The 17,326-nt window shown below is 42.9% G+C and overlaps 2 protein-coding genes across 8 annotated transcripts in view; one reads left to right on the plus strand and one right to left on the minus strand.

Moving 5' to 3' along the window:
• The first annotated feature begins 2,201 nt into the window (after window positions 1-2,201).
• On the plus strand, window positions 2,202-4,101 carry LOC112257169 (insulinoma-associated protein 2-like). The gene has a single exon (XM_024430725.2). The coding sequence runs from the start codon at window positions 2,333-2,335 to the stop codon at window positions 4,016-4,018; it is 1,686 nt and encodes a 561-aa protein (XP_024286493.1). The 5' UTR covers window positions 2,202-2,332; the 3' UTR covers window positions 4,019-4,101.
• Window positions 4,102-8,919: 4,818 nt separating this feature from the next.
• The window catches only part of ralgapa1 (Ral GTPase activating protein catalytic subunit alpha 1), a 113,749-nt gene continuing 105,342 nt past the window's right edge, over window positions 8,920-17,326 (minus strand). For 4 of the 7 annotated variants that reach the window (XM_042325326.1, XM_042325323.1, XM_042325324.1 and 1 more), the window contains 2 exons: window positions 15,831-15,955; window positions 8,920-10,408 (listed from right to left, as the gene is read on the minus strand). In XM_042325326.1, coding sequence (XP_042181260.1) covers window positions 10,315-10,408; window positions 15,831-15,955 — 219 coding nt within the window. In that variant the 3' untranslated portion in view covers window positions 8,920-10,314. Of the gene's footprint in view, window positions 10,409-12,460; window positions 12,492-15,830; window positions 15,956-17,326 lie in introns of all 7 variants that reach the window. The other 3 variants (XM_042325325.1, XM_024430313.2, XM_042325327.1) reach the window with 2 other exon arrangements.

A 17,326-nucleotide genomic window follows, 5' to 3' on the forward strand; every position in this document is an offset into this window, starting at 1 on the left:
GTAACCGATGTGAAACGGCTAGCTAGTTAGCGGTGGTGTGCACTAATAGCGTTTCAATCGGTGACGTCACTCGCTTTGAGACCTTGAAGTAGTGGTTCCCCTTGCTCTGAAAGGGCCGCGGCTTTTGTGGAGCGATGGTTAACGGTGCTTCGAGTGTGACTGTTGACGTGTGCAGAGCGTCGCTTGTTCGCGCCCAGGTCGGGGCGAGGGGACGGACGTAAAGTCTATACTGTTACAACAGCAAATGGACCTATCACGACCCTACAGGAAGGGTGAGAAATCCATATCTTCATTTAAACCAGGGTACTTAGTGGCCTGTGGTTTGTAAATCCAAAAACTTTCCCTTTGGTTTAACTGTAATTTCTAATTGAGGCCGGAATATGATCAATACCCATAGCTTGTAGGGAGGCAGGGTTGCCATGGTGTAAGGACTTGCTAGTAGTGCCTTGCTATGGGGTAGTCTTCATGGCCTACTAGAATGGAGATCTTGAGTTTCGCTAAGCGTCTTGAAGACGTTTCTTTGTCCGTCCAATGTAGAACACCTTGCACTCTGGACATTCCAATCTGTAGATGATTTGAGTGGTTTTACAGTTAATGAAATGCTTGACTTAATACTCCATTTTAGAAGCGCTGTCAACAAAATACTTTTTCTGTGCAATATTTCTGCAATGGTTGCAGTGGTTGTATTTAAAAGAGCCCTTGGGTTTGTGGTCTGGTCAAGTCTTTTGAGAGTCACCAGGAAGATAGTTGTGGACTAATTTGCCATTTAGGGTAGGACATGACTGGTGGCTCTGGGAAGACTTTGTGTAGTAGCATACCATTTTTTGCTGGCATGCATCTAAAACATTTTTTGGGAGTTTGCCCCACCAATATTTGCATGCTAAAATTGCCACTGCCTAGCCAGCCATATTATTCGGATAAGGGGATATTTTTAAAAATAAAACCTGGACTAATGAAAACAAATTGTTTTGAATTCATAGGATTCAGTTCAATTAGATTCAGGCTACACATCGGAGGTGCGGAGAGACCACATTTGTGTTTTCTTGTAGATAATGTGCGGTAGATTATGGGTCCTTATTTTACCCATCCGAGTCACTGTAACCAGTTGAATTGACATAGTTGGTAAAAAAAAAAAATTCTCCAAATGGTAAAAAAGAAAGATTTCTTATAAGGAGTCGTCATACTCAAGGGGAGCCTTCGTAAGCCTATTCTATTGGATATTGGTGAAACATTGTCGACACAGGTGACATGGAGACTAATTGGGGGTTGAATAGAAGAAGAGCTGTCTCTCAAATTAAACAGCTTAATCGAGCGGTTAACATTCATTACTGCGCGCACAGCTTGCAGCCCCACAAAACAAACGAGAGAGAAGGTAAAGTGCATCAAATGGACAGATTAAGGCAACAGCTTTCTTCTCATAAATGCTAAATTACGCGACATGCCAACAGAACAGAACGCCCAAAGAATCCTGCTTAACAACAGAAAGATAATTTAAATCCGAATAAAGGATTCTCAGAAAGGGTAGGCGTGTGGGGATACAAATAATTAATTCATTACGAGTTGCACTTCGCAACTTCGCCTGCACTGGGAGTCACTCTGTTCTTAATAAACATGCTTAAGAATAATGACATATAACTGTTGTATTTATAGCATATTCATATTCAATGACATTATTAGGATTAAGCAAACGTGTTATGGGAAATTACTTATCTTGCCATTTTCAACAATATTTGATCAAATTCTGTAGCCTATCCATAAGGGTATGTAGCCTAACCTAGAGGTCAATGTGCTTTTGGGTAGTTTATTAAACACATCGTGTTCCTAAATGACAGTCATTTCATTTGCAGAAACAGTCTACGAGAGTTTACCCAACTCAGTATCACAGAGAAAACGTATTGAAAAATCACGAACCATATCATAATTGCATGGTCAGTGTTTTTCTGATCCGATTTTGCAAATCCTGAAGCACTAGGCTAGATGTAGTCTAACGATCAGCTATAAAGGAGAACATGTAAAGTGTGTGAGCGACTCATAATAATTAACTCGACATTAGTAATATTACTGGATAGCCTCATTAACGCTCGCGCGTCACCCGACCTCCCCACTGTCGGTGCTGATTGGACAGGGCTTGGCCACGAACTGTGACTTCACAAAAAAAAACGGAAGGCGACCCCAAAGATAAAAAACAATGCAAGCTCATTGATGTGACAGAGTCCTCCGTCCCTCTCTCCTGTCAGCAGTCATCTCGCCCGTGCGCCTTTCATCTGAAAGGGACCGCGAGCGCTCCTTCACTTCAAAGTGGACACGGGAACCGTTCCATTCCGGCGTAAAGATGCCCAGAGGATTTTTAGTGAAGAGGAGCAAACGCGGCTCAGCGGCTTCTTACAGAACGCGTAACGACGACAACTTAATGCCAAAAGCGGACCTGCCTGTGAATGCACCGGAGTGGACAACCGGTGTGCCAACTGCGTGCCCAATTGTGAAGTTATCCGAGGACAGTACATTTGAAGAACCATGGACCAGTGCCCCGGCTGAAGCGGACCAGGCGCAGCTGCCAGAGAGCGCAGACAAGGTGGAGATTAGAGAGGACTTTGGGAAATACCCACCACACCATCCCCGCACTGAGCCGGACCACGACGGATCTCCGGGGCGGGCTGACCTCTCCTATAGCCCGATAAAACCAGTTGGCGCTGTAGTGGAAAAATCGTCCCTTGACCGGTGTATGAGTTCACCAACTGTGACAGAGCCGTACGCAATGAGCACGCCGGTGTCTTCAATAGAGAGACTTCTTCTAAATCACGCGCCCTTTGGACACTCTGATATGAAATTCGACCCACCTGTGCACCTCTACCAGTCTTTCCATCATGCTATGAAACGCACGTACATGGAGCAGGAGCGCAAGATCAAGCCAGCAGCCAAGAAGCCTAAAGTAATCCGGAAACTCAGCTTCGAGGACGAAATCTCCACCTCACCCGTGCTTGGGCTGAGAATTAAGAAGGAGACCCCCGAATTTAAAGCAGCTACCGCATCTTCTGTTAATAAGAAACCGCTGGGAGAATTCATCTGCCAGCTCTGCAAGGAGGAATACCCTGACCCGTTCTCCCTCGCGCAACACAAGTGCTCCAGAATTGTGCGCGTAGAGTACCGCTGTCCCGAGTGCGACAAAGTTTTCAGCTGTCCTGCCAACCTGGCCTCTCATCGCAGGTGGCATAAGCCTCGTCCTGTAAACCACAGAGAGGCACAGAGCGCCAAAAAGTCACAGCCGGAGACACGGCTGCATGAGAGGACTTTCGTGGAAGGGAAAGAGAACGCGAGCGAGTTGAGAGTTAACAATCAGCACCACGTTTCTCTGGACAGCTCCGCGTGTCAGCGGGCTGTCACCGTGGACAGCTCCCACAGACAAGAGCAGCTGCGCAGGAGGGCACAGGAGAGCCCGCAGCCCTTCGATTCGCGCTACCGGGACCCAGATAAAACTATGGACCTGCACATCAGAGCGGGTGACAGCCCAGGCATAATGCATTGTCCGGAGACCACCGACGTGGCACTGCCCACCTCTTCCTTCTTAAAGACCTCCGGGACAGTAGAGGAGATTTACGAATGTCACTATTGCAGCAAGAAGTTCCGACGACAAGCCTATCTGAGGAAACATCTTGCGGCGCATGAGACAATCAAAGCCTCGACCTATAACCAGATAGAGAGTGGGCAAATCACGTTTCCCTGTCACTTGTGCGGTGCCCATTTCCCATCCACTGACATTTGGGACAAGCACAGAGTTTGGCATGCAATGAGAGATGACATTCTGATGAATCCAGGGAAGATTGCGGGTAGACCAGACTTGGTAAGACCAGAATTAATAAGACCAGACCTCACACAGGGAGACCAACAGATATTCACCTGTAAGCACTGCCCATCTACCTTCTTCAGTTCTCCCGGGCTTGCCAGGCATATCAACAAGTCTCACCCCACAGAGATCCGGCAGGTGATGCTTCTACCGATGGCAGTCAGACCCGACTGCTAGTAGCCTAGTCTAGGCTGATGTAGGCAAGTCTAGGCCAGGGTTTCCCAAACTCAGTCCTGGGGTCACGTTTAGTTTAGTTTTGTCCTAGCACTACACAGCTGATTCAAATAATCAAAGCATGATGAGTTGGTTATTTGAATCAGCTGTGTAGTGCTATGGCTAAATACAAAATGTGCAGGGGGGGGCAGGACCGAGTTTGAAAAAGCCTGGTCTTGGCTACAGACTTACTGGAATCCTGAAACCCCTGAAAAACAAGTGGATGACTTAAATACTTATGAAAAGTATGAATGTGTTCTTTTTACTACATGTGTGATTGTATTGTAACTTATTATACTACCTGATCAGGTCAAAAACAATAATGGCATTTATATTTTCATGACAAGAGAAACGTTTTTTTTTTTGCAATGACAGATTACAGCACACTAATAGCTAAATAGAGACACATTGTAACACTTGCTTTTGGGCCTATATTCACTAATGTACATTATTGATTGATTTACAGTGTTATGATTTGTTAAAACATTTAACAGTAAAAATGGGCATATCAAAAGTTTAAAATATTTTAGAGTTGTCATTTTAAGCATGTAAGGAAAATAAGAGGGTGGCCCTTTGAATATTACAAGAGCTATATTATCAGACCTCACTGCCTTTATCTTAATGTAGTTCCTATGGAAATTGAATGTGCTTGTTCAGTATAGTTGTGGAATTGATTTCTAAACCGGCAAGGCTATCAAGATGTATTTTCATACAGAAAATCAAGTTTACCTGTTAGAGTATAAAACTGTTTGAGTTAAATATATATATATATATTTATTCTCTGAAATGTACTTGCTAAAAAAACCGCCTTCATGGTGATGATTGTGTTACAATTATGATGTTGTATTTTGATATGTAGTGAATGACATTTACATTGATTGTCAATAAACACAAGTCTATGTGCATACCAGTGATGGCCACTATACAGTATTTTGCGATATTGTCTAGGATTGGGCAGTATCCAGATTTTCATATCATCATACTGTTCTTCTCTAATCCCGGGATTTACGGTATTATCGGTTTAATACACAATGAGGCACTAAAAAGTAGAAAAAAAAGCCCATTGGGCATTATTACCAGAATGCTAACAAAATCAGCACAAGTAATAGCAAACTTCCATAGAGACTGCTAGCTAAATATGCTTACGAGCGCAAATGAAAGTAAACTAATTGCAAAGACAGGCAATCCAGCTCAGAAACGTATACATATATATATATATATATATATATATATATATATATATATATAGGTAGTAGCTACCGAATTTCCTTTTTGGTGAGTTTGGATATTTACAAGAAAATGTGAATGAGAGACATTGTGCAAATGAACAACGTTTGGATGCATGCTTGTCTGAAGGAAGAACAGAACTGGATCTGGAGCAGCATGTGTCCACGCTGTGTCTGTATGGAGTCTGAAGAAGCTAGGGCAACAGGCCTGCCTGCTCTGCTTGGAGAAGAGGGCGGAGGAGCAGTCTAAATGAAGCCTTAACTGAGAGGAGAAAATAACGCAAGGAAATCAAGATGGCAGTGGCAGCTGTACAGATAACTCATCCAAAGTGCTTTGACTTCTCAAACAAGGCAAAAAGCTACCACTATATGATGCCCCATCTCCTTATTAATTTAGTCACTTACTTAGCTAACTAGCAAGTTAAAACAAATACACAGCTGTACTCACCTGCTCCTGCTTTCTCCCCTTGTGCTATTGACAAAGAAACACGTTACTGGCGCAACGGTTCTGGGGAACTACTGTAAGCTTCATAATGTAAAACGTGACCTTTGAAATTAAGAACACTTTCTGCTTTATCTCCTAACATATTGCGCAAGTTGACTGCAGGTATTTACTTAAACATTTGCTACAAATACAGTATTAAAATTGATTGAACAACTTCAAATAAATAGTTTCAAAGGTATTGATGGTATTGAAAAACAACCCCGTGGCTATTTCCATATACCCCCCAATCCAAATATTGTCGCATAGATGTTCAAAGAACAAGCTTGTGGTAAGAATGTTTTATTGTCAAATTCCATTCCACAGCCACTCTCCTCCTGGAACAACCATTACAAATGTGTAGATACTACAAGTTTGACAATACTATTTTAATTGTGTGTGCGTGTTGTGTAGCTGTTATAGCAACACATGCAATTAGTACTGGCACCATGCAGCATTTGGTCAATAGTAATATACAGTATAAAGTCACTTTACAGTATGCACAGGTTTCAGTCACCTCTGAGTGCAGGGAGAGAGCTAACCAATCTCATCCAATCTCCTCAGCCTCAAGTAAAGGATGCAGCATGATTTTCTCGCTCTCTCTGGCAAGTTTTTAGTTCTCATCCTCTGCCATTTAAAAAAATAATTTAAAAAATAAATCGGAACTGACCTCACTCATATATTCAAACATAACACAAAAATAACGTGGATTTGACCTTCGACATGGTAGCAGTTTTTAAAAGATATAACCGTTCAACCGAAAGGTCCAAAACAGGCATTTTACAGTCCCTTTCCTCTCTGGTAGAGAACCTATAGCTGAAAGCAAATAATGCTAGAAAAAATGTAAATGCAGCGTTTGCTCTGTGCTAGTTGTCTTATAGATGGACACAGAGTTGGGAACTGGAGTGAAGACCTGCTTGATGCTCTTGTCTTTCCATCCTCATTTGTGTTGTTGCACATACAGACACTGAACCGTAACATATATTAGTTTGTTCTAGCTGTGGTTAAAGCTACCGTGTTATTTATATTGGACAACTTCAGCAGGAAAGCTTTGTGAAGAGGTCAAACGCAGCAGAACTATATCTATACCACAGCATTGTTGAATACTCAGATATGATTGGCTAGAAGGGCATTCTAGAATGGCCATTAAAACCAGATAATGGGACAGTTGGAAAAGATATCGGACACCTTGCAATCATGACACAATATGCGCCTTATTACATTCTAAATCACTACACATTTATGAATAAAAACTATTTATGAATGAAAACATCACGTGACCTAGACAAGTAACAAGAGCCAACATATTTACAACTGACAGTGAAACAAAGTAGCTACTTTACAACGATTAGCCTAGCTACAAGCCTAAAACATGGAGAAAATATGGAGGAATTATGACATTTTATTTTTTATAAAGTCGAAGAGTTATCCTAAGCCTGAATGGTGGAAATAAAGTCCCTTAATCAATATAAAAAGAAAACGCACAGAGAGCAGACAGTTATGGACGTGACGCTCACCAAAATTGAAGTGGAGCGACATGAAGAAAAACAATAGAATGCGTAGTTAAAACAGAAAGGGATTGGCTCAAGGAGAATAAGGACATTTGACAGCTACCGGCCAGAAGAGCTAAACAATATCCTCAGCGCAACAAATGGACAGGAGTACTCGGTACCTCATTTTGTGTAGCCGGGATAAATCGTGTAATGCGGCACAGCATCATGACCAATGACAGCTTCAAAACATGCAAGGACGTCTTCAAGTCCCTTGTGAAGAGGTATAGGAGATCGGGGAATGTCGTCAGCACTTCCCCCTTCCCATATCTACTGCTGACATCCAGCTGCTACTAGAGTCCCCTGCGGTTTCCCCCGACACAGCTACAGGTCTAGTGAGGAAGGCTGGTTATCCAGCTGTATCTCGCTAAGCGTGGGGCCAGAGGGAAATCGAGACTGAGACCTTCCTCTTTCCAGGTCAAGACGGACGAGGATGGAGTGGATTCGGCCACCTCCGTCTCTTCCACAATGCAGAGATGAAAAACCACCAAGAGGCGAACGAGCCAAATGAGGAGAACCACAAAGGGTTAATATTTACTTTGCCCGGCAACTCAAACCGCCCATTTGGCCAGTTTGAAAACGTACCTCTCCAAGTGTCCCCAAGACGCTACATCCCTTTACCGCCACCCACTGCGGTCCCCACAAGTTGAACAAAGAAGGACATTTGGTAGGCTACTCTAAGAGCCGATGGTGGTACACTACCTGGCAACCTGTTACCGTGTCTCAGCGAATAGGCCAGGTTGTCAATGCGCTACACAACCCGCAGCCTCCGGAGCACAGCCGTGGAGCTACTATCAAATGCCGGTCTGGTGTACATACAAGTTATAAATGTAACCAGGCACAGGTGCGAGAGCAGTTTGAGGAGCTACTGGGCACCTTCTGTGACAGAGAGGAAGCGCTGGAATCACCTCCTCTCATCTGAGGTAGATAGCCCACAAAGCCCCACCACAAGCAGCAGTAACAACAACAATACAAACAGATGGAAATGGTACCAAGCGAGTGAGTCATTCGACTTACCCCGCGGCTTGAAGATGTCCCATTTCACCATTAATGGCAGCATCCAATTAAATTTTAACAAGTAGCTGGCAAGACAACTAGCTCCGAAGAACCTAACAAGGTGGTTAACCCCTGACATCAAAACAACTTATTGCATTATTTGAATCTTACTTTTTAAAATGTAGGCTGTCTTGGTGTTTCTTTAAAAAAACCGTTTCATATTGATTCGTTTTTTGATGCCATTATTATATTGAAAAATGGAAGAAGAAAAAAAGCACTTGCACATCTGAGTTATTTTCTCGTGTTTGAAACAATCCAATAACTTCAAAGGAAACATATCTGCACACTGCCTTTATATTGATGAAATATGTATTTTTAAGCCATTAAATATATAGCTAAACCTTAGCCTTTTTAGCCTACAAACCGTGCTGTCAAATAGTCCCACATGTGCAATCACGGGATAAACTAGCTATGCTACATGACAAGAGAAGAACATTGCCAGCCTGCATAGTGATCGAACTAAAGTAACGAGATATACTACTAATGGAACGAACGACTGGGTCGCGTCTCTGGCAACCACAAGACGAGGAAGTATAAATTAACTTCTAAAAATATAAAACAAAACCATTTTATTTCTACAGGTAAATGTGTACTTTAGTATTGTTTTCTTTGGCAACTGTGGTATGAGTGGGATAAACGCTGACGTTCTGTACATTACCTTGGATCCATTATTTCCAAGGTAATGTACATAACGTTTGCGTTCATCCCTTACATATAATATATTCATCATGAGTGAAAAAAAGGGGTGGTTCAATACAACACGTTGTATATGAACAAAACAACCTAATCTGCAACATTCTTTATCAGGCGAAATCCACATTTACAATCATAATAAAAATGTTATGTGACCCCTAAAAAGGCAAACAGTAGTGAATATTATATTCAGAAAGTCAATCAGTTCCACAGTTTAGTGTGAAAATCAAAACAAAATGTAACAAGAAATGTTTCACTTTAACCAAACAATTTCCATCTTACAACTCTATAGACAAACTTATTTCAACCGCAAAACGTTTATCTCCTTATCATCAAACACTAGCCAACATTGCTTCAGTCCAAGCATAAAGAAAGTGGCAACTCTTCTGTATATACAGAGTATAGTACAAATATATAAATGTCTCATGGTGGACACAGTGACCAAATATGAAAAATAAGATGTTTCTTACTTTGTGTTTCTTTGTACTTTCTTACAAACTCAAGTTCTTACAATCACTTTCCTAGTGGGTCAGAGGCCCAGAGAGCCAGGGGAATGGCATACTAGATATTGATCACTCTGCTCAGGGACAACAACAGCTACAACCACAGCAGAGATAACACTCTAGCTCCTCATCTCAGTCAAATATCAAGTGATTTCAACCATCAACAATCCTAATCACATTGAAAATACACATCTGTCATGTTGCCTTTACGCTTTCTGTACACAACGGAGCCGATGCTGCTTCTTAAATATATCTATATCTAAATATATTATATTTTGCTCTCTTTCCACATTTCTCTGGAGTGCAACGTTTGTGGTGGTGAGCATAGTTAGAAAACCTTGCCCAAAAGACATGTTAATTCTGTTGGAGCTTTGCTAGCACAAGCTCAGTCCTGGGGACCCTGGGCTGGCCCCCAAGGGCCTGGCTCTATTCAAGGGCCTAATCCTGCATCTTGGAAGGGTTGTACAGTAGGGGAGATGCGGAGTCTGACCATGCAGGGCAGGTGTGTCCATGTCCATGTAGTTGGAGTACATAACATGCCATGCATTGCTGTTAGCAGGTAAAGGCTGGTAGTTGCAGTGTAGTGCAGTCCTAGCTGTACGGTACAGAGAGAGAGAGTCAGTCTCTTCATCTGAAGGCTGTGAACTCTCACTGGGTGTGGCATGGAGGAGGGTCAGCGGAGGGAAAGTCCGATCAGGTCTTGTTGGCCGAGCCGGAGGAGCGTCGGAGCTTCATGGACATACGGCTCTTGCTAGTACGAGGGGACATTGGCAAGGCTAACTGGTCGGCCCCGTCTAGAAGCGCTGCTGCTGGACTTTCTCCCTGCTGACTCTCGAGGCATGAGCCTGTGGAAGGAAAGCACAGGTGTTAGACCCCCCCCCGTTGCCTGTAACCCACTACTGTGACAGTCATTGGTAAACAGTAATGTAGAAGGCAGGGCTAGCTGCTGCTGCTGCACCCCCCTCCCCCTCCCCTCTACAGACAGACAGACTACAGGGTCCTACTCCTCCACTCTACAACCTGCCTTCCTGAGGTTAGTCCCCAGCTCATATTAGTCTTTATGGAAGGGGAGGGTCAGTACATGCACTTTGATTTGTACTGCAGTGGTAAAGGTGTTGCATCTCTCTGAAAGTAATTGTTGATTGTATTATAATAAATGTTGACACATTTTAGTATAGTTACGGGTAGCTTTCTTTAGCTGTAACTTATCGAGGCATCAATGTTCATGAAGTAAGGATGAGGAAACAGGGTAAGAAGGAACAGAGAGAAAAAAGGTACTTTGCCGTGTTAATGTTTTAGCATACCATTCACAGCTAGCGTGAAAGACCTTCCGTTTCAAGTCTTTGCCCTTTACTTTGCTGAGCCCAATGTTTTCTAGTGGAGTTTTGGGAAGGAGCTGAAGTATCAAGCTCTCTTTGGTTGGAAAGGTGAAGACAAGCCACAAAGCCACAGGTGAGAGAAAGGGGAGGAGAGGAAGAGGAGAGGGGAGGGGAAGAGAGGAAAGGGGAGAAGAGGGGAGGAGGAGAGAAGAAAAAGAGGGGAGTAGAGGAAATGGGGGGGGAGGAGAGGAAGAAGAAGAGGGGAGAGGGGAGGGTAATGGAGGGGAGTAGAGGAAATTGGAGGGGAGGAGAGGAAGAAGAAGAGGGGAGAGGGGAGGGTAATGGAGGGGAGTAGAGGAAATGGGAGGGGAGGAGAGGAAGAAGAAGAGGGGAGAGGGGAGGGTAATGGAGGGGAGTAGAGGAAATTGGAGGGGAGGAGAGGAAGAAGAAGAGGGGAGAGGGGAGGGTAATGGAGGGGAGTAGAGGAAATGGGAGGGGAGGAGAGGAAGAAGAAGAGGGGAGAGGGGAGGGGAGTAGAGGAAATGGGAGGGGAGGAGAGGAAGAAGAAGAGGATACAACAGGATAAAGGAGGTCAGTAGCACAGAAGAAGGAAAATGGGACAGGAGAGAGGAGGAAGAAATGAAGGATTAGGCAGGGAAGGAGCGGTACAGCGGGGTTGAGCGAGCATGGAAACGACGAAAAAAGCAAAAAGAAGACAACAGGAGAGAGAAAAGGAGAGAAGAGATAAGAGGTGTGAGCAGTGACAAGGCTAAGAGGGAATCAATAGAAGGTGCGCACAGAACAGACAGAAGCACCATCTAAACACACTCAATACAGTCAGGTCTCACACACACACACACACACACACACACACACACACACACACACACACACACACACACACACACACACACACACACACACACACACACACACACACACACACACACACACACACACACACACACACACACACACACACATTAATGCAATGATTCCACTTACTTACAGACATTTACACTGTTACATTAAATAATGATCTTCAGGGCCATAGTTATCATCTATAGTTACATACCTTGTGTGTGTCTATGCCACCCATGAATACAGAGTGCAACTGTACTGTGCTCTAACTGGACTCATAAAAGACTTAACAGACAAAAAGAATCTACTGAACATTCCAGATGTACTGAACACACCAAGAAGGCAAAGAACCCGTGTTACAATAAGTTAGTGCTCAGGAACGCACAGAGGAAGATTCTGGTTAGAACAAACCAAATCATTTAGAGTGTTAGTGAAAAGGCTTGGGCCTGTCTGGCCTGCTATGGTGGAAGCGTGCAAGGACTGAGGTTCACGTTAATGTTAGATAGACGTCCAACTGACAACATGATGGAGCAGATACAAGAAACAGGGAAAAAGTGAAAGAAGCAGATTTGGTCAGTGGAGAGAGAGACATACAGAGACACACAGGGAGGTATCGTGAGAAGTAGAGTGGTCATAACATTGTTACAAGTCAATCAGAACGAAGTGGCAGCAGAGGCAGCGTCAGTTTGTTAGCTGTGGGGTTTCCTGGAGTCTTACCTTTAGATATACACAAGTGATAGATTATGATCTACAGGGGGAAACATAAGACAAAGGAAAATAAAACAAAAAACAAAATTAAAATTAAAATGGCAAACCAAAAAAAGAAAGAGAAATAAAATGAAAATAACAACAAAAAAGAAGCATAACAGAAATATGATCATTTGCGGTTTGGAGGAGCAGAGAGTCTGTGGTGGACTGGTGTTATCAACACGGGCAATAATTCATCAAGACAAGGTTTTGGAGCTGAAAAACAGTCATCATTTCATTCTGTACTAGGAGAACTAAAGTTCAGGAAAGCACAGGTCAGTGCTACTATAATTACATTACAACATTACCATAATAATATCAGGTATTTTTCAGTCAAAAAACATGTTTATTTTTCTCATTATGTGGAGAAAAGAACATGCACAGACATGCATCTTTTTTTATAAATGAAAGGGTCGCAAATTCAAACTGTCAAAAAGCAACGTCTGATGGACAGATTCAAAATTCAAAAGGCATTCGCACATCTGAGCAATCTTTGTTGCAGGTGCATGGTAACAGTTGAATAACATGAGAAAAAATAAGAAACCCGCACACACTTATTAAGCTTTACATATTGGCCTCGTCAGAGCCTTTGTGAGTATTTTTAATTTGCACTTTTATGTAGACATTGCTCCACCCACATCCGTTCAATGCATCGAATGGGGTTGGAATCGAGGGAAAATAAAACACGTGTTGCCAAATATAACAATGCGCATTTCATAAGTATTCTAATAAAGTGTGTACATAAAATGTATTAAACACATCTGTAAAACCACAAAGAGGACATCAACATATCAAGTAAGTTTTCAAAAATCATTGGGTACAGTGCAAGAAATGTACAGATTCCAAATATTTGTAGACATATAGAGTATCAGTCAAAAGTTTGAAGACACCTATTCATTCAAGGGTTTTTCTTTTACTGTTTTCTACATTGTAGAATAAACTATGAAATAACACATATGGGATCATGTAGTAACAAAAAAGTTATGTTACACAAATCAAAATATATTTTAGATTCTTCAAAGTAGCCACCCTTTGCCTTGACAGCTTTGCACACTTTTGACATTCTCTCAACCAGCTTCATGAGGAATGCTTTTCCAACAGTCTTGAAGGAGTTCCCACATATACTGGGCACTTGTTCCTGCTTTTCATTCACTCTGCGGTCCAACTCATCCCAAACCATCTCAATTGGGTTAAGGTCGGGTGATTGTGGTATTTGGTATTTTTGGTATTTGATTAGGATCCCCATTAGCAGGTTGCAAAAGCAGCAGCTACTTTTCCTGGGGTCCACACAAAACAGGAAACATTACATAATACAGAACACCAATAGACAAGAACAGCACAAGGACAGAACTACATACATTTTGGAGGCCAGGTCATCTGATGCAGCACTCCATCACTCTCCTTCTTTGTCAAAAAGCCCTTACACAGCCCAGAGGTGTGTTGGGTCATTGTCCAGTTGAAAAACAAATGATAGCCACACTAAGCGCCAACCAGATGGGATGGCGTATCGCTGCAGAATGCTGTGGTAGCCATGCTGGTTAAGTGTGCCTTGAATTATAAATAAATCACAGACAGTGTCACCAGTAAAGCACCCCCACACCATCACACCTCCTCCTCCATGTTTCACGGTGGGAACTACACAGGCAGAGATCATCTGTTCATCTACTTTGTGTCTCACAAAGACATGGCAGTTGGAACCAAAAATCTCAAATCTTCTTCGCATTGGTGTCCTTTAGTAGTGGTTTCTTTGCAGCAATTCGACCATGAAGGCCTGATTCCAGCAGTCTCCTCTGAACAGTTGATGTTGAGATGTGTCTGTTACTTGAACTCTGTGAAGCATTTATTTCAGCTGCAATTTCTGAGGCTGGTAACTCTAATGAACTTATCCTCTGCAGCAGAGGTAACTCTGGGTCTTCCTTTCCTGTGGCGGTCCTCATGAGAGCCACTTTCATAAAGGTGCTTGATGGTTTTTGCAACTGCACTTGAAGAAACTTTCACATTTTTTGAAAATGTCCAGATTGACTGACCTTCATGTTTTAAAGTAACGATGGACTGTCATTTCTCTTTGCTTATTTGAGCTGTTCTTGCCTTAATCTGGACTTGGTCTTTTACCAAATAGGTCCATCTTCTGTATACCACCCTACCTTGTCCCAACACAACTGATTGGCTCAAACTCATTAAGAAGGAAAGAAATACCTCAAATGAACTTAAAATATATTTTGATTTGTTTAACACTTTTTTGGTTACTACATGATTCCATATGTGTTATTTCATAGTTTTGATGTCTTCACTATTACTATACAATGTAGAACATAGTAAAAATAAAGAAAAACTCTGGAATGAGTAGGTGTGTCCAGACCTTTTTACTGCTAAGTGGCTACATGCTACAGTACACACATGTAGAAAATGAAAGGGTCACCCAGACAGAAGACTAGTCAACTAGTCAAGAAGAATACTATACTGTGACACAGAGCTGTTCTCGCTCTGTTCTCATATTTCTAATGTTAGTCACAGATGGAAGATGATGTGTGCTCATAAAGCAGTAAATTACAGTAAGAGAATAAAATAAATACACTTAAAACAATATACCCAGTACCAGACAATGAGGCTGGAGAGAGAATCAATGTGATATGAGAACATGGGAAGACCAAAAATGCCCTGGGCCTGGCAGAGCACTTATCACACCAGGAGAGAGAGGGGGATACACGTGGCTAACTGTTCTATCTAGGGGAAACACTGTATTCAGTGTGTGTTTTATAATACTTAAAAAAAAACTGTGGAGGTGTATAGAAGACACAACTAGTGTGGTTTATGGCAAGTAGCGTGGTTAAGGTCATTATGGCAAGTAGCGTGGTTAAGGTCATTATGGCAACTAGTGTGGTTATGGCCATTATGGCAACTAGTGTGGTTAAGGTCATTATGGCAAGTAGTGTAGTTAAGGTCATTATGGCAAGTAGCGTGGTTAAGGTCATTATGGCAAGTAGTGTAGTTAAGGTCATTATGGCAAGTAGTGTAGTTAAGGTCATTATGGCAAGTAGTGTAGTTAAGGTCATTATGGCAAGTAGTGTGGTTAAGGTTATTATGGCAAGTAGTGTGGTTAAGGTCATTATGGCAAGTAGTGTAGTTAAGGTCATTATGGCAAGTAGCGTGGTTAAGGTCATTATGGCAAGTAGTGTAGTTAAGGTCATTATGGCAAGTAGTGTAGTTAAGGTCATTATGGCAAGTAGTGTAGTTAAGGTCATTATGGCAAGTAGCGTGGTTAAGGTCATTATGGCAAGTAGTGTAGTTAAGGTTATTATGGCAAGTATACTCAGACAGACTGAGTATACAGTGATCTTACCTGGGTCTGACGGGAGGTGGAGGTAGGGAGCGGGGCAGAAGACTCTTGCTGCATAGTCCTCGAAGGTGGTTGGCTCCAGGTGGTGCTGTACGATGGTCTCCAGGTAACGCGCTCTCTCCTCGTAGCTGGGCCAAAGGTCAAGGGTCAAAGGTCATTCAGCATGAGACACAGAACACATAAGGATTACAAGACCTCTCTCAAAGGGAGATAACAAAAACCAAATAGAAATTAGAGACTGGGAGGAAAAAACAACGCCCTTTGGGACGGCATTACCTGGTGCAGCACTGTACCCACCTACCTACTCTACAGTCTAGATCAAATCTCAGCCTCTCATCTATTACCCCCCCCCGCCTCTCTCTTTTCTCTGTCAACCAAATAAGTCTCCCAAATCAGACTCTCTGGCCATAATGACAACTATCCACTGCCATTAGGCGCTCCTAGGTAAAAAGAGACGAAAGACACGCAACCATCTCCATCTGACCCATAATATCAAAAGTGTATTAGGAACCTATCATTGGCTTTTGAATATCATGACATTTGGCAACAGTGGCCTTTTTACTGTCTCTATTACCCAGTTAAGTAAAAATGATGGTATTCTGTTAATGGATTGGATTGGATTAGAGTTGGGATGTTGCATATGGGTTTTCTACATGAATACGGCAGGCAGAGGAGAGAGAAGCGGGGAGAGGAACAGAGAGTATAGGAGAAAGCGAGAGAAAGCAATGGAGAGAGAGAAAGGGTGAGGAACTCCTCTCCTGCTGGGGTGAGGAAGGGGAGAGGATATTTTGGGAGCAGCCCTGTGCTCTGTGTATCTAGGGGTGAGGAGCTGCTTGGCATGAGCTGACACGAGGAACAATTGCCAAACAGACTCTCTCACACACAAGGAAGTGTAAGAGGCTGCACAGCAGGGGGAGAACAGCACTCCAGTGGATCTGCCGCCTGCCTTTTCCTGTTTCCCAGCACCCCACTTCCTGCTCGCTGTTAGAGCAACCAGAAATGCTGCTCAGACAGGGTGATGGCTGTGAGAAGCAGGGAGTGTGTGTGTTGTGTGAGACAGTAACTGTGTGTGTATATATGTGTGAGTGTGTGTGGCACAGTAATAATGATCAAGTTAATGCACGTGTCAGCAGGCACCAGATCAGACTCCTTAAAACCTCTCCCATTTCATGCCACTTGCAGAGAAAAAAGACACCCCACACGCCTCTGACACAGAGAGACAACATGTCACACTGACACCAGGGCACTAACACTGGGAGGAAAACAACATCAAAAACCAATCACCTCTCTTGATGGATGTTGGAGATGGAGTTAGAGTCAATGAGTGCCTCATCAAGCCAACAGGTTTTCTACTGTTTACCTGCTCCATTTAATTCAAACATCTCACAAGAACATACGACTATTGAGTCTTGATATCAGTATCTCAGCCTTTCACTACACCCATGTTACTGTGTGAAGTTCCAACCCAATAACAGAGCCTGGCAGTGTTTCTTATGGAC

Source organism: Oncorhynchus tshawytscha, linkage group LG08 (genome assembly GCF_018296145.1).
Source record: "Oncorhynchus tshawytscha isolate Ot180627B linkage group LG08, Otsh_v2.0, whole genome shotgun sequence".
In the NCBI taxonomy this organism is placed as follows: Eukaryota; Metazoa; Chordata; class Actinopteri; order Salmoniformes; family Salmonidae; genus Oncorhynchus; species Oncorhynchus tshawytscha.

Excerpts from the sequence above, each read along its gene's own strand:
- LOC112257169 (XM_024430725.2), top strand. The coding sequence starts at position 2,333 with ATGCCCAGAGGATTTTTAGTGAAGAGGAGCAAACGCGGCTCAGCGGCT.